The sequence below is a fragment of the Somniosus microcephalus genome, unplaced genomic scaffold, assembly GCF_052327205.1.
Source record: "Somniosus microcephalus isolate GS21.2 unplaced genomic scaffold, FLI_Smic_1.0 unresolved_chr1, whole genome shotgun sequence".
NCBI lineage: Eukaryota > Metazoa > Chordata > Chondrichthyes > Squaliformes > Somniosidae > Somniosus > Somniosus microcephalus.
Genome location: NW_028225179.1, coordinates 114,341,217 through 114,365,564, shown reverse-complemented (window position 1 = coordinate 114,365,564; position 24,348 = coordinate 114,341,217). Strand labels below are relative to the sequence as shown.

Genomic DNA, 24,348 nt, shown 5'->3' with positions numbered 1-24,348 from the left:
AGACGGCACCTCCGACAGGGCAGCCTAGATTTTTGTGCTCGAGTCCCTAGAGTGGGACTTGAACTCACGACTTTCCGACTCAGAAGAGCGAGGCGTGCTACCCACTGAGCCACTGGCTGACACCATAAAGGGAACACAAATGCCTATAAACATGACTCCGATTGGTCCCCCCGGTGCCTACCTACCTGGTCAAAGTCGCAGTACCACCGTGTCCTCATCTCACTGCATTCCCTCGAGTCCCTCCGGAACCAGAGCAAGCCACAGATGCTGACGTTGACATCATCCTCGTCCATTGGTGCCTGTCTGCGGGACAGGCACCCGCCAAGAACCCCGTTCCTCATGTATCGCGAAGCTGGACCCGGAAAACCATCGACTCCTGGGTCAAACAGGATTGCCCTGGGGCTCCAGGCTGGTTGCCGTGGAAGCAACGTAAGGGCCTCAACCAGCCCGGGTGAATTTACTGTCCTCTTAACACAACCGACTGATGCTTGACGGAACCGAAACCAGACAGCTGCAAATCCACTGAGATTAACCTGTCAGGGGGGTCATTTCTTTTTTGGAAACCTAATTTAGGGCTTTCTCCTTTTCCTTCTGCACAGAACCGACTTGGGCAGACGGGAATTCAGCTCGCGGGGCCATACTGACGGCAGAATTTAGTCAGCAGCTCAAGAGCTGTTTGAAATCTAATCCCAGGCACCGCACACAGGAGATCGCTGGGGAAGATTCCGCAGGTCGAGTGGAGCAGCCAGGCAGGTCGGTACTGGCAGATCAAGAAAAACAGGAACTGCTTCAGAAGGGAGGGAAGGAAGTCGGCACCGAGTTTGAGTGAGGCCACTGAGGCCCTGGTGCTGGTTGGATCCGGATTCCAGGGCCCAGCACCTGTGGGCTCGAATCTAACGTCGCCAACAGCTCCAGGGCTGTCCCGACGTCGCCAGGGAATTAAAAGATTTTCCTTCTGGTGTCAGTGGCAGCGCTCCCGCCTCTGGTTCAAGTCCCACTCCCGAGTCCTGACCACAGAATCCAGGCTGACACTCTGAGCGGGCCAGGTGGGCATGTACTGGACTCGGGGCTTGCTCATTTAACCATGTGCGACCACAACGGCGATTCGACCCCCCCCATCCGCTCAGCGGAACCAGGACAGGCAGGTATTTAAAACCAGCCGGTGGGGCCCACCCACCGCCGTCCCGCTCCGAACCCGCAGGCTGCGATCTTAACCTGCGACCTTCTGAGCAGGCGAGAGGGACACCTAGCAGGAGCCAGCAGGGTCCTTCCTTAAATATGCTGATCAGGCGCTTGAGACAAGCTCAACTAAACCTGTGGAATGTGAACATGCCGTGGGAAACTCATTCAACTGTCAAGAATGTAGGAACAGGAGGAGGCCATTCAGCCCCTCGAGCCTGCTCCTTCAATTGCTTCATGGCTGATCTGTATCTTATCTCCATTTACCCACTTTGGTTCCGTCACCCATAATTCCATTACAAAAACATCAATCTCAGTCTTGAAATTTTCTATTGACCCCCTCCCCCAGCCTCGACAGCTTTTTGTGGACGAGAGTTCCAGATTTCCACAGCCCTTTGTGTGAAGAAGTGCTTCCTGACATCACCCCTGAACAGCCGGGCTCTAATTTTATGGTTACGCCCCCTTGTTCTGGACTCCTGCACCAGAGGAAATACTTTCTCTCTCTATCTACCCTATCAGCTCCTTTAATCATCGTGTTGTTTGATTCTGGCTGTGATTGATAGGGTAACATTCAATAGGCATTTAATCAATAGCTATCTCCCTCTCTGTATCCGCTATATGTGAACTACTTCATACTAAATGAAGGTCATTCATTATTCAGTGGGCAACTGTTCATTTTGTTTAATTATTTATCCAACCGCCATGGTTGATAAATATAAACGACATACGCATTGCAGATTAAAGGAATGTCCCGGAACTACTAAAATCGGAATCCTTATGAATAACCAAGGGAGTCTTTACAAGTAATTAATAGATTTAGTCAGCCGTGGCTCAGTGGAGGCACTCTCGCCACTGAGTCAGCTGGTTATAAGCTGACACTCCCAGTGCAGTGCTGAGGGTGTGCCGCACTGTCTGCAGTGCCGTCTTTCGGAGGAGACGTTAAACCGAGGCCCCGTCTGCTCTCTCAGGTGGATGTAAAAGATCCCACCGGTACTATTTCAAAAAAGAGCAGGGGGAGTTATCCCCAGTGTCCTGGGGCCAATATTTATCCCTCTGGTCATTATCACATTGCTGTTTGTGGAGCTTGCTGTGTGCAAATTCCATGTTTCCTACATTACAACAGTGACTACACTTCAAAATGACATCACTGGCTGTAAAGCGCTTTGGGACGTCCTGAGGTCGTGCAAGGCACTGCAGAAATGCAAGTCTGTCTTTATTACTAGTCCTTTCTAAGTGACAGAGTGGGCATAGTTTCAACTGTTGAGAACAGCTTTCAGCCTCCAGTCTAATGGGGGTGAAATCGAACTTTGGCGATAGAGCAGAACTGGTGACAGCGAATCGACAACCCGTTTTACACCCTGTCCGACTTCAATGACAAAGAAATCCGGGCATGAGGTCAAATATAAGAACATAAGAAATAGGAGCAGGAACAGGCCATTTGGTCCCTCGAGCCTGCTCTGCCATTCAATAAGATCATGACTGATCTTGGGCTCAAAGCCACTTCCCTGCCCGCTCCCCATAACCCTTCACTTCCATATCGTGCAAAAATCTGTCAATCTCCACCTTAAATGTATTTAATGACCCAGCCTCCACGGCTCTCTGGGGCAGAGATTTCCACAGATTTACGACCCTCTGAGAGAAGAAATTCCTCCTCATCTCAGTTCTAAAAGGGCGACCGTTTATTCTGAGACTGTGCCCCCGAGTTCTAGATTTCCCCACGAGGGGAAACATCCTCTCTGCATCTACCTTGTCGAGCCCCCTCAGCATCCTATATGTTTCAATAAGATCACCTCTCATTCTTCTAATGGGTTGTCGATTAACCATCGCTCACTTTGCGCTAACCCTGGAGACGGATTTCACTCCCAGCGTCGCGAACATCTGGCCCAGCTGAACTGGCAGCTGGATCCCAAAGTTAGCGGGAGAGTCTTTTTGTTTTTAAATAGTACAACTTTACATTTTGGCAAAAGAGCCAGAGGCGACACGAGTGAACGATTTTTTTACGCAGCGAGTTGTGATCTGGAATGCGCTGCCTGAAAGGGTGGTGGAAGCAGATTCAACAGTACCTTTCAAAAGAGAATTGGATAAATACTTGAAAGGGAAAATGTTGTGTCGGTACCTTTCTACCTAGACACAATTTAGGACTCAGAACTCAGAGATTCAAACATGAAGTGCTATATTGGAAGGAAAGGAAGTTCTGGAAAGTTCCGAACAAAGAGAGCTAAACTTAACAGAGAACACCCAACCATTTATCTCCTGTGACAGCGCCACCACAGGTGGGAGGAGAACACACAATACATAACATTTCCTCCCCTCTTAAATGGAAGGTCCACATTATTCCTCAACAGGTAAGTTACTTTCAATGCACTCAACGAACCTAGGGTAGAGGTAGACTGCCTCAACCCCTGACTTTACCCTGGGGTTTATTCTGCCCCAGTCTTGTGGGTAAGTCACTAAGCCTACAGATCCAAGCGTCTTGGAGGCCGCCGCTCTCTGACAGGATACCGGCGGTCATCGCTGGCTTCCACAGCAGTAGGCATTGACACAGGCCTGGATGGAGAAGGTGCCTGTGTCAGTTGAAAGTCAGGAGGTTGCACAGGTGGAACAGTCTCTTTGACTTCTTGTGTTGGAGAAGAGCACTGTGGCAAAGGATGCTGGTTTGCGGTATCATCCGGAAACAGTTCAGGCCAACCAGCCGTTGGAGCCTCTGTGGCTGTCTCTGCTCCTAGCAACAGTTGATCTGTGTGTCTTCTCCAGACGATGTCCTCAGCAGTCTCAACCGAGTAAGACACAGGGCCCGTCTGCGCGATCACCGTAGCAGGAACCCATTTCGGTCCAGTGTTGTAGTTTCGATCTAGGACGTGCTCTCCAGGGTGAAACCATCTCTCCTTGGCTCTTTTCTCTCTCTTTTCAACTTGAGCTTGTTGTTGACAATGGACAACCTGTTCTGCCCTTGGAGGTTTGAGTAAGTCAAAACTTGTCCGCAACTGCCTCTTCATCATGAGCGAAGCGGGGGAAGTTTTGGTTGTGGCATGCGGCTCGTTCCTGCAGGACAACAGGAAGCTGTTCAAACATTGGTGGATTGAGCCCTGACCTTGCGATGCCTTCAAGGCGTGCTTCAAAGTTTGCACAAACCTTTCCGCCTGGCCGTTAGTAGAGGGATGATAGGGCGCAGACCTGATGTGTTGGACACCATTCACATGCAGGAAGGTTGCAAACTCCTGTGATACAAATTGTGGACCGTTGTCACTTACGAGTTGTTCCGGTGAGCCATAACGGCTGAACATCTCACCAAGTTTCTCAATTGTTTTCTCTGCCGTGGTAGACCTCATCACAGCGACCTCCGGCCACTTGCTACGAGCGTCCACAACCACCATAAACATCTTCTCTTCGAAAGGACCGGCGAAGTCCACATGTACTCGCTGCCACACTTCTGCAGGCCAATCCCAGGGGTGTAGGGTTGCCAGCTGTGGAACATTCCGGACCCTTTGACATGGGGAACATGTTTTGGCTTTCTCCTCAATATTCCCATCGAGACCTGGCCACCAGAAGTAGCTTCTTGCCATTTCCTTCATCCGAACCATCCCACTGTGGCCTGTATGAAGTTGTTGCAGTATAGGTTCCCTCAGAGGTGGCGGAATGATGACACGACGTCCCCAACGAAGACAACCTGCCTGGACGGAGAGCTCATTTCTTTTTGAAACGTAAGGTTTCAAACTAGGAGAATCTCCTATAGCTCTCCCTCGAATTACATCGTCCATTACCTCAGACAGGACTGGATTGTTGCGGGTGTACCTTCGCACCTGAACTGCAGTGACAGGTGCTCCCTCCACTTGTCTAAAGTAGAAGATGTCTATCTGACGAGGCTCTGGGGGAGTAACAGGCAAGGGTAGCCGAGAGAGACCGTCTGCGTTGCCGTGCAAGTCTGATTTGCGATATTTGATGTCGTATGTGTGTCCTGACAACAGTAAAGCCCACCTTTGCATCCTGCTTGCAGCGAGAGACGGAATTCCAGTGTGGGGCCCGAAGGTTGAAGTCAATGGACGGTGGTCCGTCAGGAGTGTGAACCTTCTCCCAAACAGGTACTGATGAAATTTTCGAATTCCAAAAACGATTCCCAAGGCCTCGCGCTCGATCTGCGCATAGTTACTCTCGGCCTTGTTCAACGTGCGTGATGCGAAGGCGATAGGTTTCTCTTCACCCGAAGGCATGATGTGGGATATGACTGCTCCCACACCATATGGTGATGCATCACATGCTAGCTGCACGGGTAGCTTTGGGTTGAAGTGTGTCAGGTCCTCCGATTTCAGCAATGCTTTCTTTGCTTGGGTGAAAGCTTCGTTGCACAGTTCAGTCCATTTCCATGTTTTGCCTTGACATAGCAACTGATGTAACGGCTTCAGCAATGTTGCTAAGTCTGGAATAAACTTCCCATAGTAGTTAAGTAGCCCCAGAAATGAACGTAACTGGCTCACATTCTGGGGTGCTGGGGCCTCCACGATCGCCTTGACCTTTGGCGGCGCCTTATGCAGGCCAGTAGCGTCAATCACATGCCCCAGGTACTCGACTGAAGACTGAAAGAATTCACATTTGTCTTTACGAACTCTGAGTCTGTACTCTTTCAGTCGTTGTAGTGTCGCATCCAAGTTCAGAAGATGATCCTCCTCATTTGTCCCAGTGACAAGGATGTCGTCCAGGTAGCACTGGACTCCTGGCAGTCCACTCAAAATCTGATCCATTGCCCTTTGGAATTGAGCAGGGGCCGACGTAATTCCAACCGGAAGGCGACAGTACCTGTATAGCCCCTTGTGTGTCACAATTGTCAGCAGCTCCTTTGATTTGTCATCGACATGCATTTGTAGATAAGCCTGGCTTAAGTCTATTTTGCTGAACTTTTGCCCTCCGGCCAGGCCCGTAAAAAGATCATCAATGAGGGGAAGAGGGTACTGTTCCGCAGACAGCACCGGGTTAATAGTCACTTTAAAATCCCCGCAGATTCGAACAGATCCATCCTTTTTCAGGACAGGAACAATGGGTGTGGCCCATTTGCTCACGCTCACAGGCTCCAGGACTCCATTCTCGACTAAGGCCTCCAAGTTAGCCTCAACTTTTGGCCTAATTGCATAGGGTACAGGTCGGGCTTTGTGAAACTTCAGCTTGCTGTCAGGTTTAATGTCCAGTCTCACGCTGATCTTTTTCATGCTCCCAAGTTCCCCATTGAAGAGTTCTGCATGTTTGTTTAACACTGCAGTCAGACCTGACTCCCCTTTTGACATCATGCGGACTGCAGGCCAGTCCAGCGTGATTTTCTCTAGCCACGCACGTCCCAGTAGCGATGGATAATTTCCCTTTACCACATATAGTGGCAGTTTTGCAGTCTGTCCGTTCAATTTAACTGTCACCTCAATGACGCCTCTCATGGCCACAGGTTCGCCAGTATACGTCTTTAGCACAATGTTTGTTGGCTGAAGGGTAAGATGCTTTAGCATTTTGTGGTAGACAGTGTCTGAAACAAGGGACACAGCCGCGCCTGTGTCCACCTCCATCCGCACTGATTGTCCCTCCACCAGTGGTGACACTGTGGTAAACCACTGTTATACCTGTCTGTATGTGTATGTGTATTCCACTAGGTACAGGTCTGGACATGCCTCGGCTGACTCCTCCCACTATTCCAGGTATATAAGTGACTACCTCCCAGTCCCTTAGTATTCTGGACGGGTCGACCACTCGAGACTAGACCTTCATTCTTTAGTTAATAAAAGCCTGGTTGTTACTCGCTTAACCTCAGTCTTTTGAGTAATTGATGGCGCATCAATTTTATTAACTAAATTTTTTATAATGGAGAAGATCCTCACACCAGCATGCCTGGACCTGGACAGTCGGGAAGCGGACGCTTCCACCAAGTTTGCTCACTGGCTCATGTGCTTCGAGGCATTCCTGACTGCCTCCACTGCGGTCGTAACGGATGCGAACAAACTGTCTGTCCTGATCTCCAAGGTGAACCACCGAGTGTACTCAGTCATCCGGGACGCGACCTCGTACACAGCAGCCCTCCAGCTCCGCTAGACCCTGTACACGCGCCCTGTGAACGAAGTTTATGCCAGGCACCTCCTGGGGAGTCGCAAGCAACAACCTGGGGAATCGACTGAGGAATACCTCCAAGCACTGTCCGTGCTTGGCCGGGCCTGTGGGTGTAAGGCGGTAACGCCCACTAAGTACACGGAGGAACTGATCCGGGATGCCTTCGTAGCGGGCCACAGGTCCAACTACACCCGACAGCGACTGCTGGAGCAGAGTGACCTCACCCTCGACAAAGCCTCCGAAATCGCACTAACGCTGGACGCAGCCTACCGGGGCATGGATGCCTACTCCTCTGCACCGTGGACGCCGCGGGGAACGACAACCTGGGACACGGTAGGACAGCCCCATAGCACCGTGCCACCCCAGCCACAGCCCAACAACGGCCCAACCACCGCAGCAGTGTCCCAAAGCCAGACAGCAGTATCCCAAGGCCAGAAATGCTACTTCTGTGGCCAGGCCAAACACCCCAGAGCGCGCTGCCCGGCGAAGAATGCGACCTGCTCGGGCTGCGGGAAAAAGGGACACTACGCTAGCATCTGCAAGGCCAAAGCCACCCCGAATGCCAGCAGCGCCGCGTGTGGGCCGTGCGAGCCGCCATCTTGGGCCCCCAACAGCGCCGCGTGTGGGCCGTGCGGGCCGCCATCTTGGGCCTCCCCAGCCATGTGCGAACCACCGCAGCAGCAGCCATCTTGGACGACTCCAGCCACATGGGAATCATGGACGCCGCCATCTTGGACGCCAGCCGGGACGCAGCAGGCCGCCAACCCCCCCCCATCTGATACCCGCAGCAACACACCGACCCCTACGCTGGCCTCTGTTACGCTGGACCAAACGAGACCGCACCAACTAGCTCGGTCCAAAATGGACGTTAAGGTAAACGGCCATGCAATAAACTGCCTTTTTTACTCCGGGAGCACAGAGAGCTTCATCCACCCTGACACGGTGCGGCGTTACTCTCTCCCAGTCCTGCCTGCGCACCAGCGGATTTCTATGGCTGCCGAGTCCCAGTCAGCGGACATTGGCGGCTACTGCGTGGTGACACTAGTAGTAGACGGGACTGTGTTCAATAATTTTAAACTCCTGGTCCTGCCCCAACTTTGTGCTGCCGTTCTACTGGGGTTGGATTTCCAGTGCCACCTCAAAAGCGTTACGATGGCGTACGGTGGCCCCCTCCCCCCACTCACAGTCCGCAGCCAGCAGCCTCCAAATTGCCCGCCGCGCACCAGATGCGACCTCTCCACACTCAGAGTCCCACCCCCCCCACTGTTTGCTAACCTCACCCCCGACTGTAAGCCCATTGCCACAAAGAGCAGCCGATACAGTGCCGGGGACAGGGTTTTCATCAAAACCGAAATGGAGCGGCTCCTGAAGGAGGGGATTATTGAGGGCAGCTCCAGCCCCTGGCGAGCCCAGATTGTGGTCGTTAAGACCGACGAGAAACAACGCCTGGTCATCGACTACAGCCAAACAATAAACCGCTACACCCTGCTGGACGCCTACCCACTCCCCTGCATAGCTGACATGGTCAACCAGATCGCGCAGTACCGCGTCTTTTCGACCATTGACCTGAAATCAGCGTACCACCAGCTCCCCATCCGCCCCGAAGACCGCCAGTATACTGCTTTTGAGGCAAACGGCCGCCTCTATCACTTCCTTAGGGTTCCCTTTGGCATTACCAACGGGGTCTCCGTCTTCCAAAGGGAGATGGACCGGATGGTCGATCAAAACGCGCTGCAGGCAACTTTCCCTTACCTAGACAATGTGACCATCTGCGGCCATGACTTGCAGGACCATGACGCAAACCTCGAGAAATCCCTCCGCACCGCCCAACTCCTGAACCTGACATATAACAAGGAGAAGTGCATATTCCGCACAGACCGCCTCGCCATCCTTGGCTGTGTTGTGGAACACGGGGTCATCGGTCCCGACCCGGACCGGATGCGTCCCCTTATGGAACTCCCACTGTCCCACTGCCTAAAGGCTCTGAAGAGGTGCCTAGGGTTTTTTTCCTACTACGCCCAGTGGGTCCCCTACTATGCAGACAAAGCCCGTCCGCTGATCAAATCCACCTCTTTTCCCCTGATGGTAGAGGCCCGCTCGGCCTTCCACCGTATCAAGGAGGACATTGCCAAAGCCACCATGCACGCAGTGGACGAATCCATTGTGATGAAATATTCCATTCATCACTCATCAGTATTTCTCTGCCTGTGACTGTGGTTGGTTTCAGTTTCATTTCCATTGTATTGCACTGTGTAGGGCTCCGCCCATACCTGGCTCCTATGTAAGCTGGCCCAGCCTGCAGCACATCCAGTACGGCAGACCTCTGGATGGAAGATACATTCTCCTCTGTGTGTTACCTTCTAAGTCAATAAAAGCCTTGTTTTGTTTCGCTAACATCGAGTCTCGGATTTATTGAGGCACATCATCCATCCCCTTCCAGGTGGAAAGCGATGCGTCCGACTTCGCTCTGGCCGCCACCCTTAATCAGGCGGGGAGACCTGTGGCATTCTTCTCACGAACCCTCCAGGGCCCGGAGACCAGGCACTCCGCGGTCGAGAAGGAGGCCCAGGCTATTGTGGAGGCTGTGCGTCATTGGAGGCACTACCTGGCCGGAAAACGATTTACCCTGCTCACTGACTAGCGTTCAGTTGCTTTTATGTTCAACAATAAGCAGAGGGGCAAAATCAAAAATGACAAGATCTTGAGGTGGAGAATCGAACTTTCCACCTACAATTACGAGATCTTGTACCGGCCTGGGAAGCTCAATGAACCCCCAGATGCCCTATCGCGTGGCACCTGCACCAGCGCGCAGATCGATAGGCTGAGGGCCCTCCACAATGACCTCTGCCACCCGGGGGTCACCAGGTTCTTCCACTTCATCAAGGCCCGCAACCTGCCTTACTCCATTGAGGAGGTCAGGACCATAACCAAGAACTGCCAAGTCTGCGCTGAGTGCAAACCGCACTTTTATAGACCAGACAGAGCCCACCTGATAAAAGCCACTTGCCCTTTCGAACGCCTGAGCGTCGATTTTAAAGGGCCTCTCCCCTCCTCCGACCGCAATGTGTACTTCCTCAACATCATTGACGAGTACTCCCGTTTCCCGTTCGCTATCCCCTGCCCGGACATGACCAGTGCCACGGTCATTAAATGTCTGAACAGCCTCTTCACCCTGTTTGGTTTCCCCAGCTATATCCATAGCGACCGGGGCTCATCGTTTATGAGCGATGAACTCCGCCAGTACCTGCTCGCTAGGGGTATAGCCACAAGCAGGACCACCAGTTACAACCCCCGGGGGAACGGACAGGTGGAAAGAGAGAATGCAACAGTTTGGAAGGCCGCCCTACTAGCCTTAACGTCTAGGGGCCTTCCGACCTCCCGCTGGCAGGAGGTGCTCCCCGATGCGCTCCACTCGATTCGGTCACTGCTCTGCACTGCCACCAATGCCACCCCTCACGAGAAAATGTTTGTCTTCCCAAGGAAGTCCACATCGGGGACAGCGTTACCGCCATGGCTGATGTCCCCAGGGCCGGTACTACTGAGAAGACACGTGAGGACCAATAAAACGGACCCCCTGGTCGAGAGGGTCGACCTCCTCCACGCCAACCCCCAGTACGCTTACATTGCGTACCCGGACGGGCGGGAGGACACAGTCTCCATACGAGACCTCGCACCCTCGGGGACCGCTGTAACCCACTACCCATTACCACCCCCCCCCCACGACACCCTCGGGGACCGCTGTAACCCACTACCCATTACCACCCCCCCCCACGACCCGATATCCAACCCCAGCAGCCGGCTCGCCTTGGACCGTCACCCAAGAGGACTACACTCCAGTGCCCCAGCCTACACGGGACACGACGCCGGAAGCTCCACCACCCCTGCCGTCGCCACGTCGATCACAGCGGCAGACAAGACCTCCGGAGAGACTCCAATACACGAACTTTTAAATACACTTCACCCCGCCGGACTCATTTTTAAACAAGGGGTGAATGTGGTAAACCACTGTTATACCTGTCTGTATGTGTATGTGTATTCCACTAGGTACAGGTCTAGACATGCCTCGGCTGACTCCTCCCACTATTCCAGGTATATAAGTGACTACCTCCCAGTCCCTTAGTATTCTGGACGGGTCGACCACTCGAGACTAGACCTTCATTCTTTAGTTAATAAAAGCCTGGTTGTTACTCGCTTAACCTCAGTCTTTTGAGTAATTGATGGCGCATCAGACACCCAGTAGCCATTTGAATCACCTGCAACCGTCAGTATGTGCACCTCTTCCTCCTCAGAGGTGTCGCTCCCCTCTGTTTTGCTTGTTCCATCATACTGCACTGAATGAACACTCTTTTCCCTCCCTTGTCCAAATACAGACATTTTGCTTCCATGCTTCCCAGCTCTGTCTGTTCTTTTTTTTACCTCTACAGGCACGTTCAATGTGACACTTTTTGCCACAATTTCGGCATTCCAGCTCCGTACACCAGCAGTCATTAGCGTGATGGCCCGTTTTCTCACAACGGTAACATGTGCCGTTCCGCGCACCTTTAGGCTCAGACGACACCTTGTGAACTTTCCCTGTTGAACTCAACTGGTGAGCCTCCTTTTCCGCCATCTCCATGGAGACACTAACTTCAATGGCCTTTTCAAGTGTAAGGTTGTCCTCAGTAAGAAGGCGCTTCTGTGTGGCTGCATTTTGCAGACCACACACAAGTCTGTCTCTAATGGTGTCATTCAGCACCTCCTTGAACTGGCAGTGTTCCGACAACCTTTTTAAAGCAGCAATAAACATCGTCACTGATTCCCCCTCCTCTTGATTCCGTTTGTGAAATCTAAATCTCTCAGCAATAACCAGAGGTTTTGGTGAAAAATGTGCTCCAAGAATTTCCACTAGTTGCTTATATGTTGTAGTTCCTGGCTTATCTGGCTGCACGAGGCGGCGAAGTAAATTGAATGTCTTCGGCCCGATTACACTCAAAAAGGTAGGCATGTCCTTTTCATTTGCCACCGCATTCGCCAATACAAAATAGTCAAAACGTTCCGTATATGCGCTCCATTGCTCCACATTTTCATCAAAATCACTGATGTTTCCTAATATAGTAGCCATCTCACGTTTCAAATTAAATTTTCTGTTTACTCACTGCACCCGTAATGTACGCAGATTCATCCCATCCTCGTCGCCACTTGTTGTGTCGGTACCTTTCTACCTAGACACAATTTAGGACTCAGAACTCAGAGATTCAAACATGAAGTGCTTTATTGGAAGGAAAGGAAGTTCTGGAAAGTTCCGAACAAAGAGAGCTAAACTTAACAGAGAACACCCAACCATTTATCTCCTGTGACAGCACCACCACAGGTAGGAGGAGAACACACAATACATAACAGAAAACAATTACAGGGCTATGGGGAAAGAGCAGGGGAGTGGGACTAATTGGAGAGCTCTTATAAAGAGCCGGCACGGACACGATGGGCCGAATGGCCTCCTTCTGTGCTGTATGATTTTACGCCCCCGCCAAGGGGTCTGACTGAAGAAATTCACACATTTGCCGGATGTTAATTTGATTCCAAGTGTTAATCTTGCGAGTTAAAACGCCCGAATGCGGTTCAGCCACAGGCAAAAGGCAACTGATTGAATTTCACGGAAAAATGGAGAGAACCCTCAAAACCCCATATTTCAGGAACAGAGGGAAAAGATAAAAAAAGGAAAAGAAAAAGTAGGAGTTGGCAGCAGCCAACGGAGAACAACAACCCGGATAGTAACCTGTACAAAGTGAAAGGGATGGTAATCAAAGAAAGCTGCTCAGGTCCTGGTTCCAGGGATCGGTTCGTTGACAAAGAGCAGAACAAAATGATGCAATTGTTATTTTAAGGAAGTCCATCATGTGTGGGAACAGTTGAAGAGGAAGATACAAATTCAGAGAACAAGATTGATTGAGAACTTTGTTACCTCTAGACTTGACTATTCCAATGCACTCCTGGACGGCCTCCCACATTCCACCCTACGTAAACTTGAGGTCATCCAAAACTCAGCTGCCCATGTCCTAACTCGCACCAAGTCCCGTTCACCCATCACCCCTGTGCTCGCTGACCTACATTGGCTCCCGGTTAAGCAAAACCTCGATTTCAAAATTCTCATCCTTGTTTTCAAGTCACTCCATGGCCTCGCCCCTCCCTATCTCTGTAATCTCCTTCAGCCCCACAACCCCCCCCAACCCCGAGATATCTGCACGCCTCTAATTCTGCCCTCTTGAGCATCCCTGATTATAATTGCTCAACCTTTGGCGGCCGTGCCTTCTGTTGCCTGAGCCCTAAGCTCTGGAATCCCTGCCTAAACCTCTCCGCCTCGCTACCTCTCTTTACTCCATTAAGACGCTCCTTAAAACCTACCTCTTATGCTCACCTGCCCTAATATCTCCTTATGTGGCTCGGTGTCAAATTTTTTGTCTTAAAATACTCCTGTGAAGCGCCTTGGGACGTTTTACTACGTTAAAGGCGCTATATAAATACAAGTTGTTGTTGTTGTTGTTTCAGCCTGTAACTCACTCCCGGGTATCCATTATTCTCTATATAAACCATCTGAACCCCTCGATTAGATTCCAGCCTGTAACTCACTCCCAGGTATCCATTATTTTCTCTATATAAACCATCTGAACCCCTCGATTAGATTCCAGCCTGTAACTCACTCCTGGGTATCCATTATTCTCTATATAAACCATCCGAACCCCTCGATTAGATTCCAGCCTGTAACTCACTCCCAGGTATCCATTATTCTATATATAAACCATCTGAACCCCTCGATTAGATTTCAGCCTGTAACTCACTCCCGGGTATCCATTATTCTCTATATAAACCATCCGAACCCCTCGATTAGATTCCAGCCTGTAACTCACTCCCAGGTATCCATTATTCTACATATAAACCATCTGAACCCCTCGATTAGATTTCAGCCTGTAACTCACTCCCGGGTATCCATTATTCTCTATATAAACCATCCAAACCCCTCGATTAGATTCCAGCCTGTAACTCACTCCCAGGTATCCATTATCTTCTTATCTATCTATATATATACTAGCTGAAGTGCCCGGCGGTGCCGAGGCTTTTTCGAGGGCATGTTGTTGTTGGAAGAGAGAGAGAGAGCGACTGGGGGGAAGAGAGAGAGCGACTGGGGGGAAGAGAGAGAGCGACTGGGGGGAAGAGAGGGAGGGGAGGGGTGGGGGGAAGAGAGGGAGGGGAGGGGAGGGAGGGGAGGGGAGGGGGGAGGGCGGGGAGGGGGAGGGGAAGGGAGGGCGGGGGAGGGGGGAGGGGGAGGGGGGAGTGTTAAGTATGTGTATTGTATTGAACAATTAACACAAAGACTTAAACGTATAACTCAAACAGGTATTTACTGGTTGGAGGTAGGGACTATACTGAATACAAGATTACTGCACAGTGCTTATATACCGGTGTGTTCACCCCCGGTATTACGTCTACAGCAGCCTGAGAAAGTAGTACATCTCTTAAGGTGGAACAGGCTTAAGCTCTCTTAAGGTGGAACAGGTTACATACACAACACTCCTCCCTTCTTAGCTTTATAGTCATCCCCCCCATTTAACATAACGTAATAACATATATACATATATAACTTCATGTTTAACGTAACATATCACAGATTCAGTCTCTGCGGAAAACAGTTCACAGATTCAATCTCTACGAACAGTTGCAACATACTCTTAGTGGGAACAGTTTACAGGTTCAGTCTCTGTGGGAACAGTTCGTAAATTCAGTCTCTGATCTTAATTCGTTCCAGACAGCATCTTTTCATAGTGTTCGGCCGGAGGTAGTAGAAGTAACAATATTTTAAACAATTATTATTTTCGGCCTCTTCTTTTTCTTTTCTGCCTTTTTACAACTCTTGTCGTTCCCATCTTCTCGGCGGACAGCTGTAATGCTACCAACTCTCTATGTTCTTTAGACCTTAAGTGCTTCCTCCGGATTTCAGCACTTTGAGAGTTTCCATCACAATTTGGGCATACCACATCCTCGTAGTATTCAATATCACTCAACAGGTCGAGAGGCCCTTCTACTTCTTCCTTACCCAACTGGACGCTATCCGACTGCTGTTCCTTCTCTATCTCTCTTACTTCCCGTAGTAGAGCCACCTTCTTCCGATGTTCCGTAGACTTTTGGTGCTCCTCCATGATTTCTGCACTTTGGGGGTCGAAGTTACAAGCTGGGCAGGACAGGACATCGTAATATTCGGAGTTGTCCGACAGGTCATGGTAATATTCGGTGTCGTCCTGAGCTAGGCCAGCGAGAGGGTCGTCTATTTCCTCCATACCCAGCTGGACGTTAGCCAGCTCTTGTTCCAAATCCAGACATCTTTCCTGAAGAGACTTCTTCATGTGTACCTCTGCATCCAGCTTTTTCTGGGCTTTCAGCAAGTCGTTTACTAGTGACCTCATTTGTGATTTTAATACTTCAACTTCCTTTGGAGATTGATTGCTCGGACTATGCAATCCCTCCACCGGAGCAGCTGTTTCAGCGGTCTGTTGTTCTACATTGACGTGAGTCAGCGTACTTTTGGCATCCAATGGCTGCTCTGTTGCAGTCGTTTCAGTCTGTGTCGTCACATCAGCCATCTCAATTACTTTTGAGAGCTCCGAACCCTTTTCCTTTGAAGATCGCAGCTCGTGTTCAAGTTTTTCCCATTTCAGATTCTTGTCCCTCAGCATATGAAGGAGTTGGCTGACCGTTAACTCTTCTGACACCAGATTATGGCACGCACCTTCAGAACCTGAATCAGCTTTGATTCGTTCGGCCTCCTCGCGCAGATGGTTGGTGTGCTCCTGCTCCATTTTCTCCATCAGTTGCTTCTGTTGCCTTTCCAGATTCTCCCACTCTGTAACAAAGAACTTTTTTATTTCATTCATCTCTTGCTCAAAACGGCGAATCATTTGTTCTAATTGCTGTTGTAGTTTGAAATGGAGTTGAGTTCGAGCCCAGTGTCCCTCAAAAATGTGCATATCAGTAGACTTGACAGACTCAGAATTCTCTGTTAAACTATGTTGTTGTTGCTCAGTGGAATTCTGTGCTGAAACTTTGTCTTTTGCACATGGGTTGGTCTTACCATCATCAGTTCTAGAGTCTGGGCTGATTATCTGCACCGAGTTCTCACTCTTTATGGCTTTTAGCGAATGCCAGTCCATATTTATGTTTCTAAACCACTCCCGGCCTAGTAGTGGTGGACCTCCCTCCGGTAGCACATATAAGTCCATTATTTGACTTCCTTCGCCCTTGTTGGCCACTGCAACCTTTATTGTCCCGATGGGGTACACTCTCTGCCCCGTGTAGGTTGTCAATATAATCTCCGTATCCTGTAGGGGAATATGTTGGAATAACCTTCTGTAATCTTTCTTATTCATGACCGACAATGCCGATCCAGTGTCCAATTCCATTTTTACTTGGACTCCTTCTATCTGAAGAGTAACCCAAATTGTCTGGAGGTCTGCACCCTTACCAACGTTGAGTACCCTTAAGCTAGCCAGTTCAATACTGCTTGCGTCTGAATCGGACTCCTGTTCGGCCACCTTGTGTACCTTTGCGTATTTCCCTTGCGGTGACTTCTTGTTGCTGGTCTTCTTCGCTGACCTGCATACTCTAGCTATATGTCCAAGCCTACCACAAGTTCTACATTCTTGGTTTTTAAACCAACACTGGTTCTGATCATGCGTTGTCTTTCCACAACGATAACATTTAACAGAACTCACACCCAATTTGTGTGCACTGAGCTCCGGTGACCGTAGCTGCATTACTGCCGTGCCTCTCGCTGCGGCTTCGTGTGCTGCTGCCATAGTGACCGCCTTCTCAAGCGTCAGCTCATTCTCCTCGAGCAGTCGCTTTTGTGTATCCTGTTTAAATAAACCACACACAAATTTGTCTCGTAGTGCATCTGTCAGTCCCATTCGAAACTGACAATATTTCGGCATTGCTTTCATGCTGTAGCTGCCTTCTGTCGTAAAATTTAAATCGTTCCGCTAGCATCAGCGGCGTGGGGTTTAGATGATCTTTCAGGACAGTAACAACTTCATCGAACGTCTTATCCGCCGGTTCATCTGGTGATAACAGGTGTTTCAATTGCCCGTATGTCTTCGCACCCATTAAATTTAATAATGTTAGTGCTTTATCAGCCTCACGAATTTTATTGGCCTTACAATAATTTTTAACTCGTTCAACATATATGGCCCAATCTTCGATGTCACTATCAAAGTTGCTAATATTCCCGTGTTTAGGCATTGTAGTACTTTATCAGATTTGCAATTTCTCAGATTTTTTTTTTTCTGCTATCCAAGATGGCGGCTTCCCGCTCTTGCCGTCGTCCTCCGCCCACAAAATGGCGGTTTTCCCGCGCTTGGCGGTCTTCACCCGTCCCCCGACGCCGTCTCCCTTCAGCCCCGAGTGCGGCCCTTATCTCCGCCGCAATCGATGGCCCGCGCTTTTCACCGCGGCTCTCGCGCCTTCAGTGTCTGCCGACGCTGCGCCTTTCAGCCCGAGTGCGGCCCTTATCAGGGATTTCGATCGATGGCCCGGCTGTGCCTCGCACTTGAAAGCGGCCCGGCCCTTATCAGTGCTTGCGATTGATGGCCCGGCTGCGCCCCTCACTTCAAAGTGGCCCGGCCCTTATCTGCCGATCGCTATCGCCCTGTACCTCTCTCTTCCCCAGTCCTGTCTTCTACTCCGGTTCACAAGCTGATGGAGGCTTCAGGGTCCTAATGCCTGTCGCTTCCAGTGGGGTGGTGAGTGGTGAGGTTTGAAACCTCTCTTCAACCGCCGTGGAATAACTGCCGCAGGGTAAGAACCTGACTCGTCGCCAGTGTTAAGTATGTGTATTGTATTGAACAATTAACACAAAGACTTAAACGTACAACTCAAACAGGTCTTTACTGGTTGGAGGTAGGGACTATACTGAATACAAGATTACTGCACAGTGCTTATATACCGGTGTGTTCACCCCCGGTATTACGTCTACAGCAGCCTGAGAAAGTAGTACATCTCTTAAGGTGGAACAGGCTTAAGCTCTCTTAAGGTGGAACAGGTTACATACACAACAGGGAGGGGGAGGGCGGGGAAGGGGGGGAGGGCGGGGAAGGGAGGGCGGGGGGAGGGGAGGGGGGAAGGAAGGGAGGGAGGGGGAAGGGAGGGAGGGGGGAAGGGAGGGCAGGGGAGGGGAAGGGAGGGAGGGGGGAAGGGAGGGCAGATTAGGGTAAGGGAGGGCGGGGGGGAGGGGAAGGGAGGGTGGGAGGGAGGGAGGGGGGGACGGAGGGCGGGGGAGGGGAGGGGGGATGGAGGGCGGAGGGGAGGGAGGGCGGCGGGCGCCCCCCCCGAGGGTCGTGACCCCCCCCCCGAGGGTCGCGCCCCCCCCGGAGGTGAAGACCGCCGATTGCGCGCGCAGCAGGAGCTGAGACGCGGCGTCTCTCTCGGCCGGCGGGCCCGGTTGCCAGGGCAACCGTGACGCTGACCAAGCCAGAGAGAGAGACGCCGCGTCTCAGCTGCTCCTGCTGCGCGCGCGCGGCCCCCCCCCCGAGGGTCGCGGCCCCCCCCCCGAGGGTGGCGGCCGCCCCCCCTCCCCCCGAGGTGAAGACCGCCGATTGCGCCCGTTGCCAGGGTAACGCTGGACGCTCAGCAAGCCCTGGCAGAGAGAGACGTCTCAGCTCCTGCTGCGCGCGCACCCTAGCGGCGCTGGGCTGAGGCTCGGCCCTCCAGCCTTCGAGTGGGGCCGGGAGGTGCCTAGCTCGGGCGTGGGTGCGGAGGAGACGCCGAGGCTTCTAGGCCTACCTGGAAAAACGGGGAAAGGTAGGAAAATTAATGAGATTAGATAAGTTAATTACTTTCTAAATCATTTTTTTTTAAAACAATATGTGTTTTAAAAGCAACGTTTTTTTTTAAGACGCAGAAAGCGGTAAAAAGAAAGGAAAAGTTTGGAATCAAGATGGCGGCGACCTCACCTCGGTTCAGAACGATAAAGCCCGGCCACACGCGCACCGATTGGCCCGGCGGCACACGCCAGCAACCCGGCGTACGATTGGTTCGAGCTCGAGGTCACTCTGTCGCTAATGAGCGGATAATGAGATGCTAATGAGCGGAATGTTGAAGGTTTTTGGGATACCGCGGGCGCAATTTTAGCCCGGCCGAAACGTAAATACGCTTAAAACCGTCTCGGAAGCGTAAGCTTTCTTTGGAGGTAACGCGCGCATAGGTACGCCCTGTAACTTTTCGATTGCATACCCGCAACGCACACGCGATGACAGACAGATAGACAGATAGACAGATAGAAAGACAGAATGACAGAAGTACCGATTTATACGTAAGCTTTCTTTGGAGGGTAACGCGCGCATAGGTACGCCCTGTAACATTCGAGTGCATACCCGCAACGCACACGCGATGACAGACAGATAGACAGATAGACAGATAGACAGATAGACAGATAGAAAGACAGAATGACAGAAGTACCCGATTTATATATATAGATATACAGTATATATAAAAGGATAGTTCTGTCTGTCCTGTCCGGGGCATCACTCAAAAGTTATAGAGCGTACCTACACATATGTTATATCAAAAGAAAGGTTATGATTTAGGAGGGTCTCCTAGGCATATTTACTTTTGGTCAGACAAAAATTGTTCAGACAGTAGACAAAAAACGGAAAGAAATCCGCTCATTAGCGGTTGGCCAATCCTACGCTCATTAGCGTTGAGTGACGTGATGGTTGACCAATCACGGGGGGCGTTTCATGGTGTTTGTGGGCGGGCCTAATCCTGCAAACTGACATTGCTGAGGTGAGTGACAGCCATTTAAAGACCCCAGAAAATGCTGGAAAAACTCAGCAGGTCAGGCAACATCCGTGACCTGCTGAGTTTTTCCAGCATTTTCTGTTGTTATTTCGGATTTCCCAGCATCTCCAGTATTTTGCTATCGTGCAGCCGTTCTTAGTTTGGCCGTAGTTGCTTAACAGGTGAGGAGGGGTGTTTGTTCTTCACGTTTCCCCCCAGTCTCTCTCTCTCTCTCTCTCCCCCCAGTCCTCCTCTCTCGCTCTCTCTCCCCCCAAGTCTCTCTCTCGCTCTCTCTCCGCCAGTCTCTCTCTCTCTCTCTCTCTCCCCCCCAGTCCTCTCTCTCTCTCTCTCCCCCCCCCGTCTCCTCTCTCTCTCCTCCCCCCAGTCTCTCTCTCTCTCTCGCCCCAGTCTCTCTCTCTCTCTCTCCCCCAGTCTCTCTCTCATCACTCATCCCCCCCCAGTCTCACTCCCTCTCCCCCCAGTCTCTCTCTCTCTCTTTCCCCCCAGTCTCTCTCTCTCTCTCCTCTCCCCCCAGTCTCTCTCTCTCTCTCCCCCCAGTCTCTCTCTCTCTCCCCCCAGTCTCTCTCTCTCTCTCCCCCAGTCTCTCTCTCCCCCCTAGTCTCTCTCTCTCTCCCCCCCCAGTCTCTCTCTCTCTCTCTCCCCCCAGTCTCTCTCTCTCCTCCCCCCAGTCTCTCTCTCTCTCCCCCCAGTCTCTCTCTCTCTCTCCCCCCCTAGTCTCTCTCTCTCTCCCCCCAGTCTCTCTCCTCTCTCCCCCCAGTCTCTCTCTCTCTCTCTCCCCCATCTCTCTCTCTCTCTCCCCCCAGTCTCTCTCTCTCTCCCCCAGTCTCTCTCTCTCTCCCCCCAGTCTCTCTCTCTCTCTCTCCCCCGTCTCTCTCTCTCTCTCCCCCAGTCTCTCTCTCTCTCTCCCCCCAGTCTCTCTCTCCTTCCCTCTCTCTCTCCCTCTCTCTCCCTCCTCTTCCCTCTCTCTCTCTCTCTCCTTCCCACACAGACAGACAAACTGTTGTGTATGTAATATGTGTGCTACTTTGAACCTATGGACAGACTGCACTACTTGTTGGGCGTAGTGATACGCAGTACCACTCCTGGCCATAGGGGTATAAATAAGTACTGTGGGTACTGATCTCCCCTCAGTTCCCCGCCTGTGGGCATGAAGTAAAGACCTACGTATAGTCCCTACCTCCAACCAGTAAAGACCTGTTTGAGTTATACGTTTAAGTCTTTGTGTTAATTGTTCAATACAATACACATACTTAACACTGGCGACGAGTCAGGTTCTTACCCTGCGGCAGTTGAAGAGAGGTTTCAAACATCACCACCCCACTAGAAGCGACAGCTTTAGGACTCTGAAGCCTCCATCAGCGACTGAGCACTGGAGTGCAGCAAACGTCCTGACAGCTTCCAGCGACTGACAGAAGTCTTTCTGCAGTTTCCTTGTTCAACCTAGGTGGTGGGGTAAGCCGTGCAGTGTTGGCTGCAAAGACAGGGCTGGGGAAGTTGGAGAAGATAAGGGCGATCGCAATCCCTGATAAGAGCCGCGGTGAAACGCCCTGCGAGCGGGTAAGCCAGAGCCCGGGAGGGAGCGAGCAAGAGTCCGCGCGAGCGGGGTGAGCCAGAGGCCGGGAGCCGCTTCAAGTGCGAGGCGCAGCGCGGGCCAGCGATCGGAACCAAAGATAAGGGCCGCACTCGGGGGCTGAAGGGAGACGGCGTCGGGGGACGGGTGAAGACCCGCCAAGCGCGGGAAAACCGCCATTTGTGGGCGGAGGACGACGGCAAGAGCGGGAAGCCGCCATCTTTGATAACAAGTAAACAAATAAAATCTGAGAAATTGCAAATCTACAATGCCTAAACACGGGAATATTAGCACCTTTGATAGTGACCTCGAAGATTGGGCCATATATGTTGAAAGAGTAAAAAATTATTGTAAGGCCAATAAAATTCATGACCAAGATAAAGCTCTAACATTATTAAATTTAATGGGTGCGAAGACATACGGGCAATTGAAACACCTGTTATCACCAGATGAACCGGCGGATAAGACGTTCGATGAGATTGTTACTGTCCTGAAAGATCATCTAAACCCCACGCCGCTGATGCTAGCGGAACGATTTAAATTTTACGACAGAAGGCAGCTACAGCATGAAAGCAATGCTGAATATTTGCTGGAATTGCGTAAATTAGCGAAATATTGCCAGTTTGGAGCGGGACTGACAGATGCACTACGAGACAAATTTGTGTGTGGTTTATTTAAACAGGATACACAAAAGCGACCTGCTCGAGGAGAATGAGCTGACGCTTGAGAAGGCGGTCACTATGGCAGCAGCACACGAAGCCGCAGCGAGAGGCACGGCAGTAATGCAGCTACGGTCACCGGAGCTCAGTGCACACAAATTGGGTGTGAGTTCTGGCAAATGTTATCGTTGTGGAAAGACAACGCATGATCAGAACCAGTGTTGGTTTAAAAACCAAGAATGTAGAACTTGTGGTAGGCTTGGACATATAGCTAGAGTATGCAGGTCAGGGAAGAAAGACCAGCAACAAGAAGTCACCGCAAGGAAATACGCAAAGGTACACAAGGTGACCGAACAGGAGTCCGATTCAGACGCTAGCAGTAATGAACTGGCTAGCTTAAGCTGTAATGAACTGGCTAGCTTAAGAGTACTCAACGCTGGTAAGGGTGCAGACCTCCAGACAATTTGGGTACTCTTCAGATAGAAGGAGTCCAAGTAAAACTGGAATTGGACACTGGATCGGCATTGACGGTCATAAATAAGAAAGATTACGGAAAGTTATTCCAACATATTCCCCTACAGGATACGGGATTATATTGAAAACATACACGGGCAAAGAGTGTACCCCATCGGGAAAATAGAGGTTGCAGTGGTCCACAAGGGCGAAGACAGTCAAATAATGGACTTATATGTGATATCTGAAGGAGGTTCTCCACTACTAGGACGGGAGTGGATTAGGAAAATGAATATGGACTGGCATTTCCTACAAACAATAACGAGTGAGAACTCGGTGAAGATAGTCGGCCCAGACTCTGGAACGGATGATGGTAAGCCCAACTCAGGTGCAAAAGACAAAGTTTCAGCACAGAATTCCACTGAGCAACAACAACATAGTTTAACTGTGGATTCTGAGTCTGGCAAGTCTACTGATGTGCCCATTTCTGAGGGACACCGGGCTCGAACTCAACTCCATTTCAAACTACAACAGCAATTAGAACAAATGCTTCGCCGTTGTGAGCAAGAGTTGAATGCAACGAAAGAGTTCTTTGATATAGAGTTGGAGAATCTGGAAAGACAACAGAAGCAGCTGATGGAGAAAATGGAGCAGGAGCACACAAAACGTCTGATGTCAGAGGAGTTAACGGTCAGCCAACTCCTGCATATGCTGAAGGACAGGACTCTGAAATGGGAAAAACTTGAACACGAACTTCAATATTCAAACGAAAGGGGTTCGGAGCTCTCAAAGGTTATTGGAAGAGCTGAGGTGGCGACACAGACTGAGATGACTGCAACAGAGCAGCCCTTGGATGCCAAAAGTACGCTGACTCACGTCAACGTAGAACAACAGACCGCTGAAACAGCTGCTCCGGTAGAGGGATTGAATAGTCCGATCAATCAATCTCCAAAAGAAGTTGAAGTAGTAAAATCTCAAATGAGGTCATTAGTAAACGACTTGCTGAAAGCCCAGAAAAAGCTGGATGAAGAGGTACGCATGAAGAAGTCTCTTCAGGAAAGATGTCTGGACTTGGAACAAAAGCTGGCTAACGCCCAGCTAGGTATGGAGGAAATAGAAGACCCTCTCGCTGGCCTAGATCAGGACGACACCGAATATTACTATGTCCTGTCCTGCCCAACTTGTAACTTCGACTCCCACCATACAGAAATCATGGAGGAGCACCGAAAGTCTACGGAACATCGGGAGAAGGTGGCTCTACTACGGAAAAAGGAGGGAGAGAAGGAGGAACTGCGCATGCAGCTGGCAGCTGACAGTGGAGCCCAGAGAGTCTCCAAGAAGCAGAAAAGGAAAAGTCGAAACAGAAGATGACCCATCTGAACCATTATTACCTCTACCAGATCACACACGTGGTCCCTCCGAACGGAGCCAATTCAGTTCGGAAGTTCAAACTGTTAAATCCATGGAAGGACTATTGAATGAGTCACTCCAGCAACGTGAACCGACTCCACCACAGAGATTGAATCTGTGAACTGTTTTCCGCAGAGACTGAATCTGTGATCTGTTTTGACATGAAGTTATCTATGT

The 24,348-nt window shown here is 50.8% G+C and overlaps 1 protein-coding gene across 3 annotated transcripts in view; it reads right to left on the bottom strand.

Annotated features, from left to right (window-relative positions):
- Positions 1-24,348, bottom strand: part of LOC147095720 (ral guanine nucleotide dissociation stimulator-like) — a 305,851-nt gene that overhangs the window by 136,046 nt on the left and 145,457 nt on the right. The window contains exon 1 of one of the 3 annotated variants that reach the window (XM_085974763.1): positions 186-1,085. The exons of the other annotated variants lie outside the window; for them this stretch is intronic. Coding sequence (XP_085830889.1) covers positions 186-341 — 156 coding nt within the window. The 5' untranslated portion in view covers positions 342-1,085. Of the gene's footprint in view, positions 1-185; positions 1,086-24,348 lie in introns of those variants that run through there. 3 annotated transcript variants of the gene reach the window in all.